The sequence below is a fragment of the Anas acuta genome, chromosome 1, assembly GCF_963932015.1.
Source record: "Anas acuta chromosome 1, bAnaAcu1.1, whole genome shotgun sequence".
Classification (NCBI taxonomy): Eukaryota; Metazoa; Chordata; class Aves; order Anseriformes; family Anatidae; genus Anas; species Anas acuta.
Window position 1 is genome coordinate 9309248 of NC_088979.1, and position 13983 is coordinate 9323230.

At 41.2% G+C, this 13983-nt stretch overlaps 1 protein-coding gene across 7 annotated transcripts in view; it reads right to left on the reverse strand.

Moving 5' to 3' along the window:
- Positions 1 to 12610, reverse strand: part of NOX4 (NADPH oxidase 4) — a 122589-nt gene extending 109979 nt beyond the window's left edge. For 2 of the 7 annotated variants that reach the window (XM_068668573.1, XM_068668760.1), the window contains exons 1-2: positions 12148 to 12605; positions 11464 to 11559 (exon numbers count right to left, since the gene is read on the reverse strand). In XM_068668573.1, the coding sequence (XP_068524674.1) occupies positions 11464 to 11554 (91 nt within the window). In that variant the 5' untranslated portion in view covers positions 11555 to 11559; positions 12148 to 12605. Of the gene's footprint in view, positions 1 to 11463; positions 11560 to 11716; positions 11948 to 12147 lie in introns of those variants that run through there. The other 5 variants (XM_068668686.1, XM_068668510.1, XM_068668841.1 and 2 more) reach the window with 5 other exon arrangements.
- Between the last annotated feature and the right edge of the window lie 1373 nt (positions 12611 to 13983).

Genomic DNA, 13983 nt, shown 5'->3' on the forward strand with positions numbered 1-13983 from the left:
AACAAAAAAAACACACAAAAAAAAAAAAAAAAACACCACACCGTGAAGGATTATGTTGTATATAAATTGTTGGTTTTACCATTGGAAGGGAAAGCAGCTTTGTGCCTGCTCTCACAATTTGTAACCCACGTACCCTGTCTTCTCTGCAGTACCTCTGGGCACAAGATCACTAGGTAAACAGAAGGAAAAAGATGTTCAGCCTAACTGAAGAATCAAGCTCTCCACCTAGATCCCTTTCCTCCTCTGGCTACTCTATGTTATTTAATTAGACCTGAGTACTAGGGACTGTCTCACCAGACATTACCAGCTTCCACAAAACAAAGTAGTCATAAGAGCACCTTCTCGTAAAGCTGGTCATGTGGAATAGAAGCAGTTACCCTAGAAAACGTGTTCTACCTTGCTGTCTGCCACATAGAGCATGATCTCTGGCAAATATCCAGTGAGAAAATCCTACAGAAATTGCACCAAGTGGGACGTTTATAACAGAGGCATCTCCAACCTTATGAGTTAAGGAAAATAAGACTAGAATGGACCATATAATCTAGTCCATTCCTACACTCTACCCCTCCTCTGCTATTTCTTCCAATAAGTTGTTAGTCCTTTTTCCTTTGCATAAAACTTCCCTTGCTTCTATTTCATCTGTAACTTCATTCTGTTCCCAGACAGAAGTATATTTTCTACCCTCCAGCAGTAACTCTTCATATACCTGAGCTACTAATTGACTTTTTGGTTTTCTATCCTAGAATCACAGAATGGCTTGGGTTGGAAGGGACCTCGAAGATCATCTAGTTCCAAGCCCCCTAACATGGACAGGGATGCCACCCACTACATCAGGTTGCTCAGGGCCTCATCTAACCTGGTCTTGAACACCTCCAGGGATGGGGCACCCACAGCCTGGGCAACCTGTTCCAGTGCCCACCACCCTCTCACCCTCTGAGTGATGAATTTCCTCCCAATCTCTAATCTAAATCTCCCTTGTCTTGTTAATATCTGATTGAGTAAAGAGTCACTCTCCATCTTTTTTATAAGTCCCCTTAAGTACTAAAAGGCTGCAACAAGGTCTCCCCAGAGCCTTCTCTCCTCTGGGCTGAACAGCCCCAGCTCTCTCATCCTGTCTTCCTAGAAGAGATGCTCCAGCCTTCTGACCATCTTCATGGCCCTCCTCTGGACTCTCTAACAGCTCCACATCCTTCTTGTGCTGGGGGCTCCAGACATGGATGCAGCGCTCCAACTGGAGCCTCACAAGGGCAGAGCAGAGGGGGACAATCACCTCCCTCCACCCGCTGGCCACTCCTCCTTTGATGCAGCCCAGGATGTATTTGGCCTTCTAGGCTGCAAGCAGAAGATGCTATAGGCTAAACAATCTTTTTTTCCCAGCTACCCTTCCCCCATACACCACATTCTTTAGACTTCAGATCATCTTGTCTTTCCTCCTCTGGACTCCCCAAGCTGGTCCAGAGCCCAGGTGACTACATCTGAGCACCAGCTACAATGACCATAACCTCAGCAACTGAGATGTTACTGAATACTGAATCTCACTTTCCACTTCAAAGTATGGTTTTAAAAAAATGGTGTGAACAACCACAATAAGTATTTCTCCATCTTTACCAACATTAGCTTAAAGTGACTTTAGAACATCAATAAATATTTTTGGACTATTAGAGAAAATAGCAGTACCCTTGAAATCATTAAACTTAATAACAAGTAAAATGTCTCTATAATGTGCCACTTGCATATACAAAACTATCTCTATTTTCATTAATTATTCTTCCTCTAAAGGGAAATGAAAAATGAGCTATACACCTCATAAAAGCAATAAATTCAAACCATGGTCATTAGAAGCATATAAGCAGTTTTATTAAAGCTTGCTGATGTGCTACAGCATTTCAGTGATTAAATGAGCACGGTTTGAAAAACAAGAATATAGAACATTTATACAAAACTCAGAAGTAAACTTAACAGTTCTTGTAGCTCTTGATAAATGTCCCCCCCAAAAAAGAGTGATGCTCTAAGTAAAACAATTAGAAATTGATAGTAAATTTCTATTATACAACCTAGTCGCTACTACTTCATTTGGTCATGTATTATATGATCCAGTCACTATAGTGGGGTTCTACAAGGCTCTATTTTAGGACCATTTCTTTTTAGTATTTTCATAAACCTGATTTAGTGGGAGTTGTCCTTGCCCATGGTGGGGGGGAGGTTAGAACTAGATCGTCTTAATGTCCCTACCAACCAAAACTATTTTGTGATTCTATGATTCTGTGAAATAACTTGGACACAGGACTTGAGAGTATACTTGTAAGCTTACAGACCACACTAAATTGGGAAGAGCTGTTAACTCCATTGGGGGTGGAGAGGCCTTGCATAGAGATCTAGACAAATTATAGTGCTGGGAAATCACCAACTGTATGAAGTTTAACAAGAGCAAGCACTGGATTCTGCACCAGGGAAGGGGCAACCCTGGCTGTATGTACAGTCAGGGGGACAAGAGGCTGGAGAGCAGCCCTGAAGAAAGGGATGTGAGGGTTCTTGTTGCCAGCAAGTTGAACATGAGCTAGCAGTGTGCCACGGCAGCCAAAAGGGTCAACCGTGGGTGCATCAGGCATAGCACTGCTAGCTGAGCAAGGGAGGGATTGTCCTGCTCTGCTCTGGTGTGGCCTCACCTCAAGAACTGTGTACAGTTTTGGGTGCTGCAGTATGAAAAGGACATAAGTCTACTAGAGTGCCCAAAGGAAGGCTACAAAGATGCTGATGGGTCTAGAGGGGAAGATGTATGAAGAGCAGTTAAGGTCCCTTGGTTTGTTCAGCCCAGAGCAGCGCAGGCTCAGGGGAGGCCTCATGGCGGCCTGCAGCTCCCTCTCAAGGGGAGCAGAGGGGCAGGCGCTGAGCTCTGCTCTCTGGACGGTGACAGGACCTGAGGGAACGGCATGGAGCTGGGACAGGGGAGGGTCTAGGAAAAGGTTCTTCAACCAGAGGATGGTAGGGCACTGGGATAGGCTCCCCAGGGCAGTGGTCATGTCATGGATCCTGCTGGACTTCAAGAAGTATTTGGATAACACTCTCAGACATAAGGTCTGATTTTTGGATGGTGCTGTGTATAGTCAGGAGTTGGACTCCATGATCACTGTGGGTCTCTTCCCACTCAGGATATTCTATTATCCTGTGACCTACATGATACATCATGAGCTTCTGAAAAAAATTATGTTTTCTTCAAGTTTAAACATAAACCAGACAAAGTATCAGTTATCCAAGACTTCCTTTATCAGGCACAACTATTTTATTTGGAAAACTTCAACTGAATAGTCTGATGTGGAATATTCTGAGGTAGAGTTACTTTTCAAATATGTATTATTAAATGAATAAAATAACTTCTTGTAAGAAATAAGGAAAATGACACAATTTAACTAAAAATTTTTGAAGCATCTGTAAGTAGAAAAAGATTATGGAAAAACTTGGTTCCAGCTTTTCAAGTTCTTCCACAAACACAAGGAGATTATAGCATGAAATGTGGCTAGAGAACTTCTTAAAACAAGGTTTTCTGAAAAGACAGGGCTTTGTTTTGCTTTTTAAATCTAGCCTGGCTTGTCCATCATTAGTTTTGCATTACTTGTCATATAAATCCAGTTTTTGAAGAAAAAACTATTGTTTCAAGTTACTGGAGTCACACTTCGATTTCACTGGTAATAAAAAATTCGTGTTTTGTGTGAACAACTCACAACATGCAACTTGTAAGTACACAGATAGACAATGGAGAGCAGCAAAGGGAGAAGGAATATTACCCTCCACTGAAATACAATATGCTGTAGTGAGGCTGTCAAAGAAGACACCCTACTAACCTTCTTTTGTGTTTTGCCATGCCACTATTTAACAAATAGCACATATTCATTCATAATGCCATTCCTATGGAACAATGCCCTAACATTAATTCTAATTAAATGCTATCAACATATGCACAACAGGGAAAAAAAAAAAAAAAAATCAGGAAATGAATTTACCCAGTAATGCAGTGCACTTCTGGGAAAGTGTGACTGAGATAGTTTCATGAATGTCCAATTTTATTTCTTCAGAGTAAAGCTTAAATGAACCAATGTTTGCTGAAGCAAGCTCATGAACAATTTGAAAACAATGGTAAAGAAATACAGTCAGCAATTCTTAGAATCACAATTCATGCAAGACCCAGAAGAATAACAGAGTACTAAGTTTACTCTTAACATATATCCAAAGGCTTAAAATATCCCCATGAAACTAATTCTTTCCAAATGGTTTCCAAGTGGTCTCTTTCTTGATTTCCTTTGCATTGCCTGGGTGGCACAGAAACAAATTAACATAGTGCATTGCTGAATTGTTAATCAACAATAGAATGAAAAGAAGATATTTTGCTCCCAGGCAACTCATTGCTTCTAGAAGAGAATATATAGCCTCATTATAGCTCAGAAATAAGAGAAATATAATCCTCTCTTCTCCCTAAGATTATCATTGTGTCAAGAAAAAAAAAAAAAAAAGTGTTATTTCACATTAGTAGCATATGAAATTGCTTTAGGATCAAAAAGAAATAAAACACGTTCCCAAAACCTCTGCTGGACACTCTCCTTCATCTAATTTCACTGATACCAAATCTAAGCAGTTGACAACCTCCTTCTGTACTCTGCATACCCAGTACAACACATGTTGTTATCCTGTTTCATGGAGGGGTGAAGAAGCATAGAAAAACTAAAGGATTAATCAAATTCACAGAGGAAACCTGCAGCACCTATAGCACAGAACTGGACTCACTATAAACGTGAAGCTGGTACCCCAAAAACTAGGCAAGATTTATTCTCCAGGCAAGTATAAAGCAATCACAGATTTTTCCTTCTACACAGCAGCAGAAAAAGGCTCCAGAGATATATAGTGCATGTACTCTAGATATCACTGCATGCTAACACAACATGCTAAGTAGAACAGAGAAGCAGCGAGTCAATTTTCATCGCATGTTCTGAGTGTTGCCAGTAGCAAAGTTATGAAAATGTGCTTCTCCATAGCTAGGCAAAAACTTTGACTATTTGTTTGAGGGCTAAAATAATTTACTGCACACCTCAGAATTGCCCCAGTTTGTTAGCCAAACAGTGAACATAAGATTCAACTGCTGTGCAGAAAAATCCAATATTCAATACGTGGTTGCAAAATGCACTGGAGAGGAGAATTTAGAAAGACTTCAGCATATATTACCCTACCTCACCTTTTAAGACTACCTTGTAAGAAAAAAAATGTCACACTATCACAAATCCTTCCCTAAGTGACATTTCTCTGATTCTCATGCCTTCACTGTTTATGTGCAACAATCCTAACCAAGTCATGATGGAGAAGAGACATCATACCTGATACTGTCTCTCTCTCTCACTCTCTCTCTCTCTTTCGCTAGACCTTCCTTTGAACTTCCTCAGTCTTCTAGGAGTTGAACTTGATAATCCCTGTGAGTCCTTTCAAACTTGGGATATTCTATGATTCTAGGATTCAGAACAACTTCAATGACTGTGGGAAGAGCCATAAGCAACATGTTCTAAAGACAGATTCTGAAGATCATCTCCCCAAATCAGTACCAGAGCTGCTAAAAATATTTATTTTCATAGCTGGGATAAACTGTGCTGCACACTGTGCCTCCAACTCACCTGATTTCCTTTTCTTCATAGAGTATTCCTTGTTTTGAATAACAGAGCACAGAATCTAAGATGAAGGACAGATCTGAATTGTACAGGATAGAAATATTACCCCATAGGCATGCCAAATCTGGCTGGAGATTTAGAAGAAAAAAAAAAAAAAGCAGCTGAATGAAAGAAAAATGTAAGGGTAGTAGAAATCTATTGGAACATGTGAAAACTTCTAAAAAAGTTTGACTGGGTCTTCTTTGTGAAGATGGAAGGTTTCAAGGCAGGACTATGTTAAATCACATCCTGTTGTACTGCAATCCTTTAAAATTACTTTAAGATTAAATAGTGTAACATATTTGAATCACAATCGTAAAGAAAAATATATTACACATAAACAAAAAAACAGCAGATCTTTAAAAAAAAAATCTCAGTTCTCTATGTCAACTCAAGTCTCAAGCTCATTTTTTTCTCATGTATTTGTGAATCAGAACTTGGATATGACATTATAGAAATGGAGAAATATCAGGAGTGGATGGCAACAGCATTTTTAATTCTTTAATGTAATATGGTTTATTTTCCCTGCACTAATGAGAATCAGTATTACCACTGTTCACTTAAACCTCACCTATCAGGTATTCCTTAATGACTTTCCTTCTCTATCTGTTCACATATTTAGGTCATGTTCTCATTTCATATACAATCCCTTTGTGTTAGATACACTCCTCATTCTGCTTAAATCAGTCACACAATCTGAAGAAAGCAGCCGTTTTAAACTGGAATGTTGTATTAGCTTCCAACTTCTCAGATAATCTCCAAAAATAGTGCATTCACTTAGACTTCAGACTAAATGTTCATATTTATTAATTGGTTAACTTAATCTGTTATAATCCTGACCCCAGGAAATTTAATAAATACTTTTGTCAGTGCTGCTAAATTGCAGGTTTATTTTTGTGCCAGGCAGAATGACACACTCAAGGCCTGGAAAAGATTACAAGTTATCTTCCAGATCAAGTGTTTGACTCACATTCTGCAGCGATATAAAAGTATGACAGCATTTTATGTGTTAATTTGCAACAACAGCTTGAAAGGTTGATCATGCAAGATGCAAGATCTCAACTACTGAAGGTCAGTCATGAAATCTAGAGATTCAGAATACTTAAGCCCCCCAGGAGGGCCACAACACACTGCAACACAGAGCCATAGCAGTAAGTTGCTTATTGCCATATCTGAGTCACAACCACACAGAAGTGATCCAACACCTGCTACTAAGGCCACCTTTACGCTGAATGATTTCCCCCTACCATAACACAGTGGATAATATGGTCTGTAAAAACAGTCTTCTAGAATGTAATGAAGCCATTTTAAGACCTGCCATTGTTGGCCTACTACAGGAAACCTACAAAGAAACATTTTGGCCATAATTACGTCCTGTTCTACAAATTATTACACCATGATCATCTTGGAAGTAGGAGCAGTGATGTCAACAGGACACAGTATTTTTAACATACACAGCAGTAAAAATTCCAGCACTCATTTATGAGGTAGCTCTACTATACTCCCACTGTTAAAAGTTTCACAAGAAGTTCTTCAAAGGTGGAAGATCTTTCATAAATGGTTGCAATTTAGATGTCCTTCACAGGACAACTGCCACTTGACCTTAAAAAAAAAAAAAAAAAAAAAAAAAACACAAACAATGACAACAAAAAACAAGCAAATACAAGAACTATATTTCACAAAATAACATATTATAAACACATTGGTTTATAACTGAAACTAATCTTAGCAATAATGCTGATCTGTGGAATGTCCAGGAAGGACAGAGGGATGAAAGAAAAATGTTTTAGCAAACAAGAAATCATGAATGAGGCAAAGAGAACGTAAGAAAAGATCTGTTTATAGTTCAAGGGGACTATAAAGAGAAGGTCTTGTGGATTAATGGCCTCACTCTTCACAAGGAAATCCTGTTTACATACACTTCCATAGTAACCTAACTCTATTAGTAAACATTTTTGCTACATGTAGCACCTTGAAAAACAAATCCCAAATAGACTACTTACAAAACAATTAAGTAGCAGAAACACACTAACATTAAAAAATATAAAGGGTCAAGATACATAGCTCCCTTCAATGCTTACATGTGTGGGGGAAACACGCTACACAGCCAATGCATAAGGATCAATGGAAGCAGAATTTGGCAAAATTACCAAAATCGTTACTGTCATAATAAATTAGCAGAGACAAATTTCCATTTGATGCTAGAACATCCAGAATGTATTCCAGGTAGTAAATAAAGATGACATAAATGTAATGCACAGTACAGCCAGCGCAGTAAGAAGGCAACAACTGTATAGATTAAAAAAAGTGAGAAAGCACTTTCCTTTTCAGATCAATTTTCAGTTATTCGATCCTTTCCCAAGAAGACCCTTTCTGAGAATGCGTTTTCTCCACTTCAGTGTGAAACCCAGAAGCTTATCTCATGTATTAATGTCCATTTGACTACATTAGAGTTACTTGATCAGGGACTAGTGAGGGAAAAAGGAAAGAAAGACCTTTTATGCCATGACAAAATGAGTCTAATGCTGAAGTCAAGCACCAAGAAAAAGGTATTTTGTTTAACACTGTTAAAAGCAAGGTTTGAGTTCTACAGTAAGGCCAATACTGAACACGGGACTAAATTTGTTGGTCAGATGCAAGCAAGCTTTTGGGGAGGAAAAAAAAAAAAGCCAAGATTATGTGAAGGGATAAATCTGTAAGTCTGCAAGGAAATAAATCATCTGGACAATTTATCTGACTGAGCAGACAAAACCTCCAATAATGAAAATTCTGGACTCACATCAAGTTATCTATGATTTTTCCTTTCTGTAATTCATGTCTACTATGTCTTGTTGTATCATAAACACAGGGACATGTTTAAGTGACAGACTCGGTAGGTAAGGTTCATGGTTTGACCTGATGATCCTTGAAGGATCAACCTAAATAATTCTATTTTCCTGAGAACCTCCAGGGATGGAGATTCCACAGCAAAGAGTTCATGGCCTCCTCAGCAAGACTCAAAATGAACAAAGTGGTGATGTCTGACAACATAAATTTAACCACTAAATTTTGTGGTGTAGAATGATGTGCTCTTCCTAACCACATCACTGTCTCTGACTTATTTATTCTCTTTGGGCTCCCTGGACATCACTGTGCTATTATTGCCTTTTTGCATACGTAGAATTAAGTATCAGAAAGATTCACAGACATATCTGAGTTCAGATAATTTTTAAATTGTTAAAATAATTGTAAAATAATTCTAAAACCCCATGCTAAGTATCTTGTTTAAGGTCACAATAGATACAACTGGCATGGAACAAAACTGAGCTTTCCTTTGTAGAAGGCTGATGGAAAGAGAACCATTTCAGTGACCACTGAGGAAAAAATAACCTCATTCTTCTTCACATAAGAATGAAGAAGAAATGGCATGAAAACACAGCAGAGTTGAATATATTCTGGATATTCAGTCCAAGATTGCATTTTATATCTTAATCTGATTCCTACAGCAACTCTTCTTGTCCTTCGTCCTGTTACTTGCTAAACAATAAAATAAGTAGTTGTAAATCTTTTAGTGCTGCAAGTGAGCAAATTCTTAAGAAGATTTTACTTTAACACAACATATAAAGAGAAAAAAAAATCTTGAATAGACCTCACTGAGAAACAAGAGACTTTTTTTAATTAAAAAAGCAGCCATTCCTTTCTGCCATTAGGTGTTGCCTTGTTGGAAAAAGGAACTAATTTTCAGGAAAGTATTTGTAAAACAAGTTCATCCTGTTAAGATAAAAACAAACAAACAAAAAACACAACAAATGTTGAATTACAGTTGAAGAATTTTCATCTAGATGTCAGAAATTTTAAACAGCAAGAAATAGCTTACAGAGACACCACAAACCACTCACCAATGTATGGAACAGAACTCAGGCTGGTTATGGAGACAGACCAAGAGATGGCCAGTGGCTATGCAAACCAATGTACAGAATGCAGAGGTGCAAAAATCCACATGGATTTTTAAAAGCAGCTGTAGTATGGCTGTGCTTACTCCCTGTTTCCTGAAGAGGCTAAAATTGTTTTGCAAGGTTTGGAAAAATTGAGCCCAATCTGTATGATTTATGCACACATATAAATATATTAAAAAGAAAGGAGAAACCTAACTTTGGCATCCAAAAGTTGTATTTAGACAAACTGTAACTAAGCGAGTTTTGAGAATGTTTTAGTCTTTAATGTTTTCAAAGTTTCTAAATCACTTTTGGAGCTTTGACTAAAAGTATCTTTTAGACTTCACTTTCCTCCTCATTTCAAAAAAAATGTCTAAGTTTCCACAGTTAAAGATGTTGTGTTAGACAAACTCAAATACATGGCCTTCTGGTCGTCAACTCCTAACCAAGACAATGAATCTGTCGCTTGAATCATCTCACAGGTTCTGAATACCCAGATCCAACTGCATTGTACTACTTTGTGTGTTTTTGATTTTGAAGCGGAAGAAAACCAAAAAAAGGCTAGACGATGAGCTGGTATAAGGCAGACAAGTCTTCTGAATTGAAAGGAACTTTGCTGATTGATATCAGCTGACAATCTGGCCCAACATGTTGACCCAGGAACATTCACTTTATAAACAACTGACTTGCTCTGCCAGGAACAAAATCTCTTCCCAAATGGATGCAGTGGGCTGCAAAGCCATTAGACATTATCATAAAATTAAACATGTTTTCATGTTTTTTCCCATGAAACATCATAATCATGAAGTATTTAAGTATTTTAATTCCTGTGCTTTTGCACTTCCTTTGCTAAGATTCACTTCTTGGAACACAACTGAGTCAGCCAGAAGGAAAAAAAAAAAAATAGAGACAAGTATAATCTAACCAACTCACTTTCAAGCAAGTTTCACAAAAACTTATGGAACTGGTTAGCCATGGCAATGCTATCCATCATACGAAAAAATATACCCTGGATCTGCCAAACATAAAACCTGGAAGTTCTACAGCAGGTTAGGATGTGCATCATCTGTGCTTCAGCCCCATGTCAACTTGACTATTGAAATCCATTACCAAGAATGGCACAGTGTCACAAAGCATCACCTTATTCCTTTATTTGTACTTGGATTCTAAAATACTGAGCAACCTTATAGAATTTTTCATAAAGTTGTTATCGCTTAATCCGCCCCTTTGGTCAGAAGTCATTTCAAGCAACCATGACCATGTAACTGGATATGGGACAGACCCCTACATCACTTCCTAAAGTTATCTTTCTGGGTTGTTGTGGTAGTTGTGGATGTTACCCTTGCCAGATTAAAATATAAAAAAACTTCAGTATACCATTCAGAATCCAAGACTGTTTTCAGAAAATAAAACTAAAGTTACATAAAATGACAAAGATTTACACAGAACATAGAATCCAAGAGGATGACAACTTGATAATTTTTAGTTCTTTTCAATCTCATGAGTTCCTTCAGCAAATTAAGACTAAAAGGCGCACAAGCCCATAAGCCTTGCTAATGTTTTGATGACAAAAGTTGAGCTCCGGTCTGCAGAGCACGTTTGTGTCCTGTGAGACCGCCTGCAGCTGAGGACGTGGGAAGGGAGGAAAGGAGGAGAAAGTCCCACACTTGAGTGACTCTTTTTCAACACCATCAACTTTCTACTCCTAAATAACTGTCAGCAGCCTCCCAGTAATTTCCTACTGGATCTTTCCCTACTTTTGCAGGCAGTTTGTGTCATCCTTGATTAGCAAACTCATTCTGTCCCCTTTCCCTTCTCCCAGCATCCCAACTTCCAGAGCAAAAAGGAACGGCCGGGTCACTCACCCCTAACATCTGATGCAAATAATAGTACTGGAGCCCTCGATAATAGAGCAGGAAGGTTTTCCAGAAGAGCCACACATTGAGAGAGAGCCATAAAAACTAAAAGAGAAACAAGAGATTGTCAGTGGAAGTTATACAGACAAACTTTCCAGTTTTCATTCCATTAGTAAGTCATATGCATATAGTTTCATAAAGAGTTTTAAATGGAATTAGAGAACAAAACTCGCATTTAACAGAAATACTTTAAAAGCAGCACCCTAGAAGTGATGGGTGGGAAGTTTCACTGCCCCTAGAAGCCACAGAGGTGCAGCTCGGTGAGTGAGCACCGGCCACCGCCGGCACAGCTCCTGCAGCACCACCACCCCCTGCCTCCAGCCGGTCACCGCCGTTCGGGACCCTGGGAACACAAACGGGCAACAAAGCGACACAAAGGCAGGAAGAGTGCCACCCCACACCCCCCGACCTCCCTTCTTCCCCAAATTCTCCCCCCGAAGGCGGCCAGCAGCGGCATTGTCCCAAATACAAACGCCCCCACGTGTGCAGCCCAGCGGCAGCCGCACGCCTCCCGCCGCCACCCCCTAAAGCACCCCCGGCACCGGGCACCCCCCTTTCTCCTCGGCTCACCCCTTGTTCACCCCTTTTCTCCTCATTTCACCCCTTCTCCCAAGAGGTGCCCGGCAACCCTACCAAAAAGAGGTGCTTGCTCCCCTCGTTGGCCAGCCAGCTCCTCCAGGACACCGCCATGGTGCCTCAAGGGGGGGGGGGAGGGCGTGCAGGGGATCTGCCCACCACAAAAACCAGCGGCAGGACCCGGGAAGGGGTTTTGGGGGTGCGACAGGAGGGCGAGCCCTCCTTTTCAGCCGGGCTCAGCCGGTCCTCCCCCTCTCCCCACCCCTCACCACCCGCCCTGTCTTCCGGCCGCCGGGGCGTGCGCTGCGATCCTACACGGCCCTTACACAGCCCCTAGACGGCCCCGCCGCCCCTTTGTCCGCGGTCAGCCAGGGGTCCCTCAGGGGAGCCCGGCGGCGGCCGCCCCCCCGAGAGGGTTCAGGGGAAAACACAGAGGCCGTCCGAGGAGCCGCTCTTAGGGCCGCCCGTGAGGTCCTTGGGCAGCTCCTGCTGGTGTCGTTTCCATCCTGCTCCCTCAGGTGGCCGGGGAAGAGGTGGGATCCAGGTCCCGGCACCAAGCCCCTCAGCTTGCCTCGTCCCGGCTGTGTGGCGCACAGAAGGGCTTGGGTCCAGGGGGACCCTAAAAACACCATCCAGTTCCACCCCCCTGCCATGGGCAGGGACACCTCCCACCAGACCAGGTTGCCCAAAGCCCCATCCAGCCTGGCCTTGAACACCTCCAGTGATGGGGCGCAATCCCACCCTGGCACAAGGAGGGGTGCCCAGGTTCTCACTCCTCCACCTTGCTACCACTGTGTGATCAGGTTTTGGTTTGGCTTAGGTTTTGAATGGAGGTCGCACCGGATACTGATTTTAACATGAAAGCTTTAAATAAAGCTTTGCTGCCAGCAGCTTTTACGCCTCTTGTGAGTCACCAGGGGAGCTTCCACTCCGTAGCAGGCATTGTGGTGCACAGGGCTGCTCCTTGAGATAGCGGCGGTGACAGCTGACAGCGGAGTAAGCTGGTTTCTCCAGGAGATGCCAAGTCCAAAGAGCAGCCCACAGAAGTCTCATGCAGTCCAGCTTGAGCTGGCTGTCTTCCTCTAACAACTGGGAAAGTTGCCATGCCTTATGATCCAGACAACAAGGGTCCAGATAAAACTGGGAGGAAGCAAAGCACCATCCTTTTCCAGTCCCTATAAAGACGGAGAGTGCCTGACCTATGTGTGCCCCTAAGGTGTATGAGTAGGATGTGGTTCCTACGAAAATCAGCTGGGGGTATTTTGGTTGTGGCAGGAGCCCAGTCTCAGATAGTGGCAGGATTTCTGCAGCTGCAGAAGGTGAAGTTTTGGAAAAGCAGGACAGAGTAGAGCAGTTATTTTGCATCATCAAATGACCTTAAAAGGAGAGTTGGTGAAAGAAAAAATACGTATCTGGAAATTTAAAACTCACCAGAACCATAGTTTGATGCCAAAACAGCACTAACTGCAAATGAAATACCATAGTTTATGTATCTTGCTTGCTATTTCCACTCACTTCCTCATTTCTGTTGGAACATAAAGACAAATGGAAGCTGCTTACAGAGAACCAGATGATGAAATTTCCCTAGACAAGCATGTCAAAGCCAGAATGACAGAAAATAAAACTTGTAGGATATGTCATGCCTAATAACATGGGGCCTTGGCTAAAGCTCAAGCCTGAGCAAGCACAAACAAAACCAAAATAATTTTCCTGTGCCATATGCTATACTTCAAAATACCCTTAGAAACATCTCTGGAAAATCAGCTCATGCAGGATTTGACTGCCCACTCACATGAAGCTGATGACTCACACTCCGGCAACTGTACTTCACTGCCCACTTACGATCACCACACCGCACGTGGAATACATGACTCATGCTCCTGTCAGCATTGG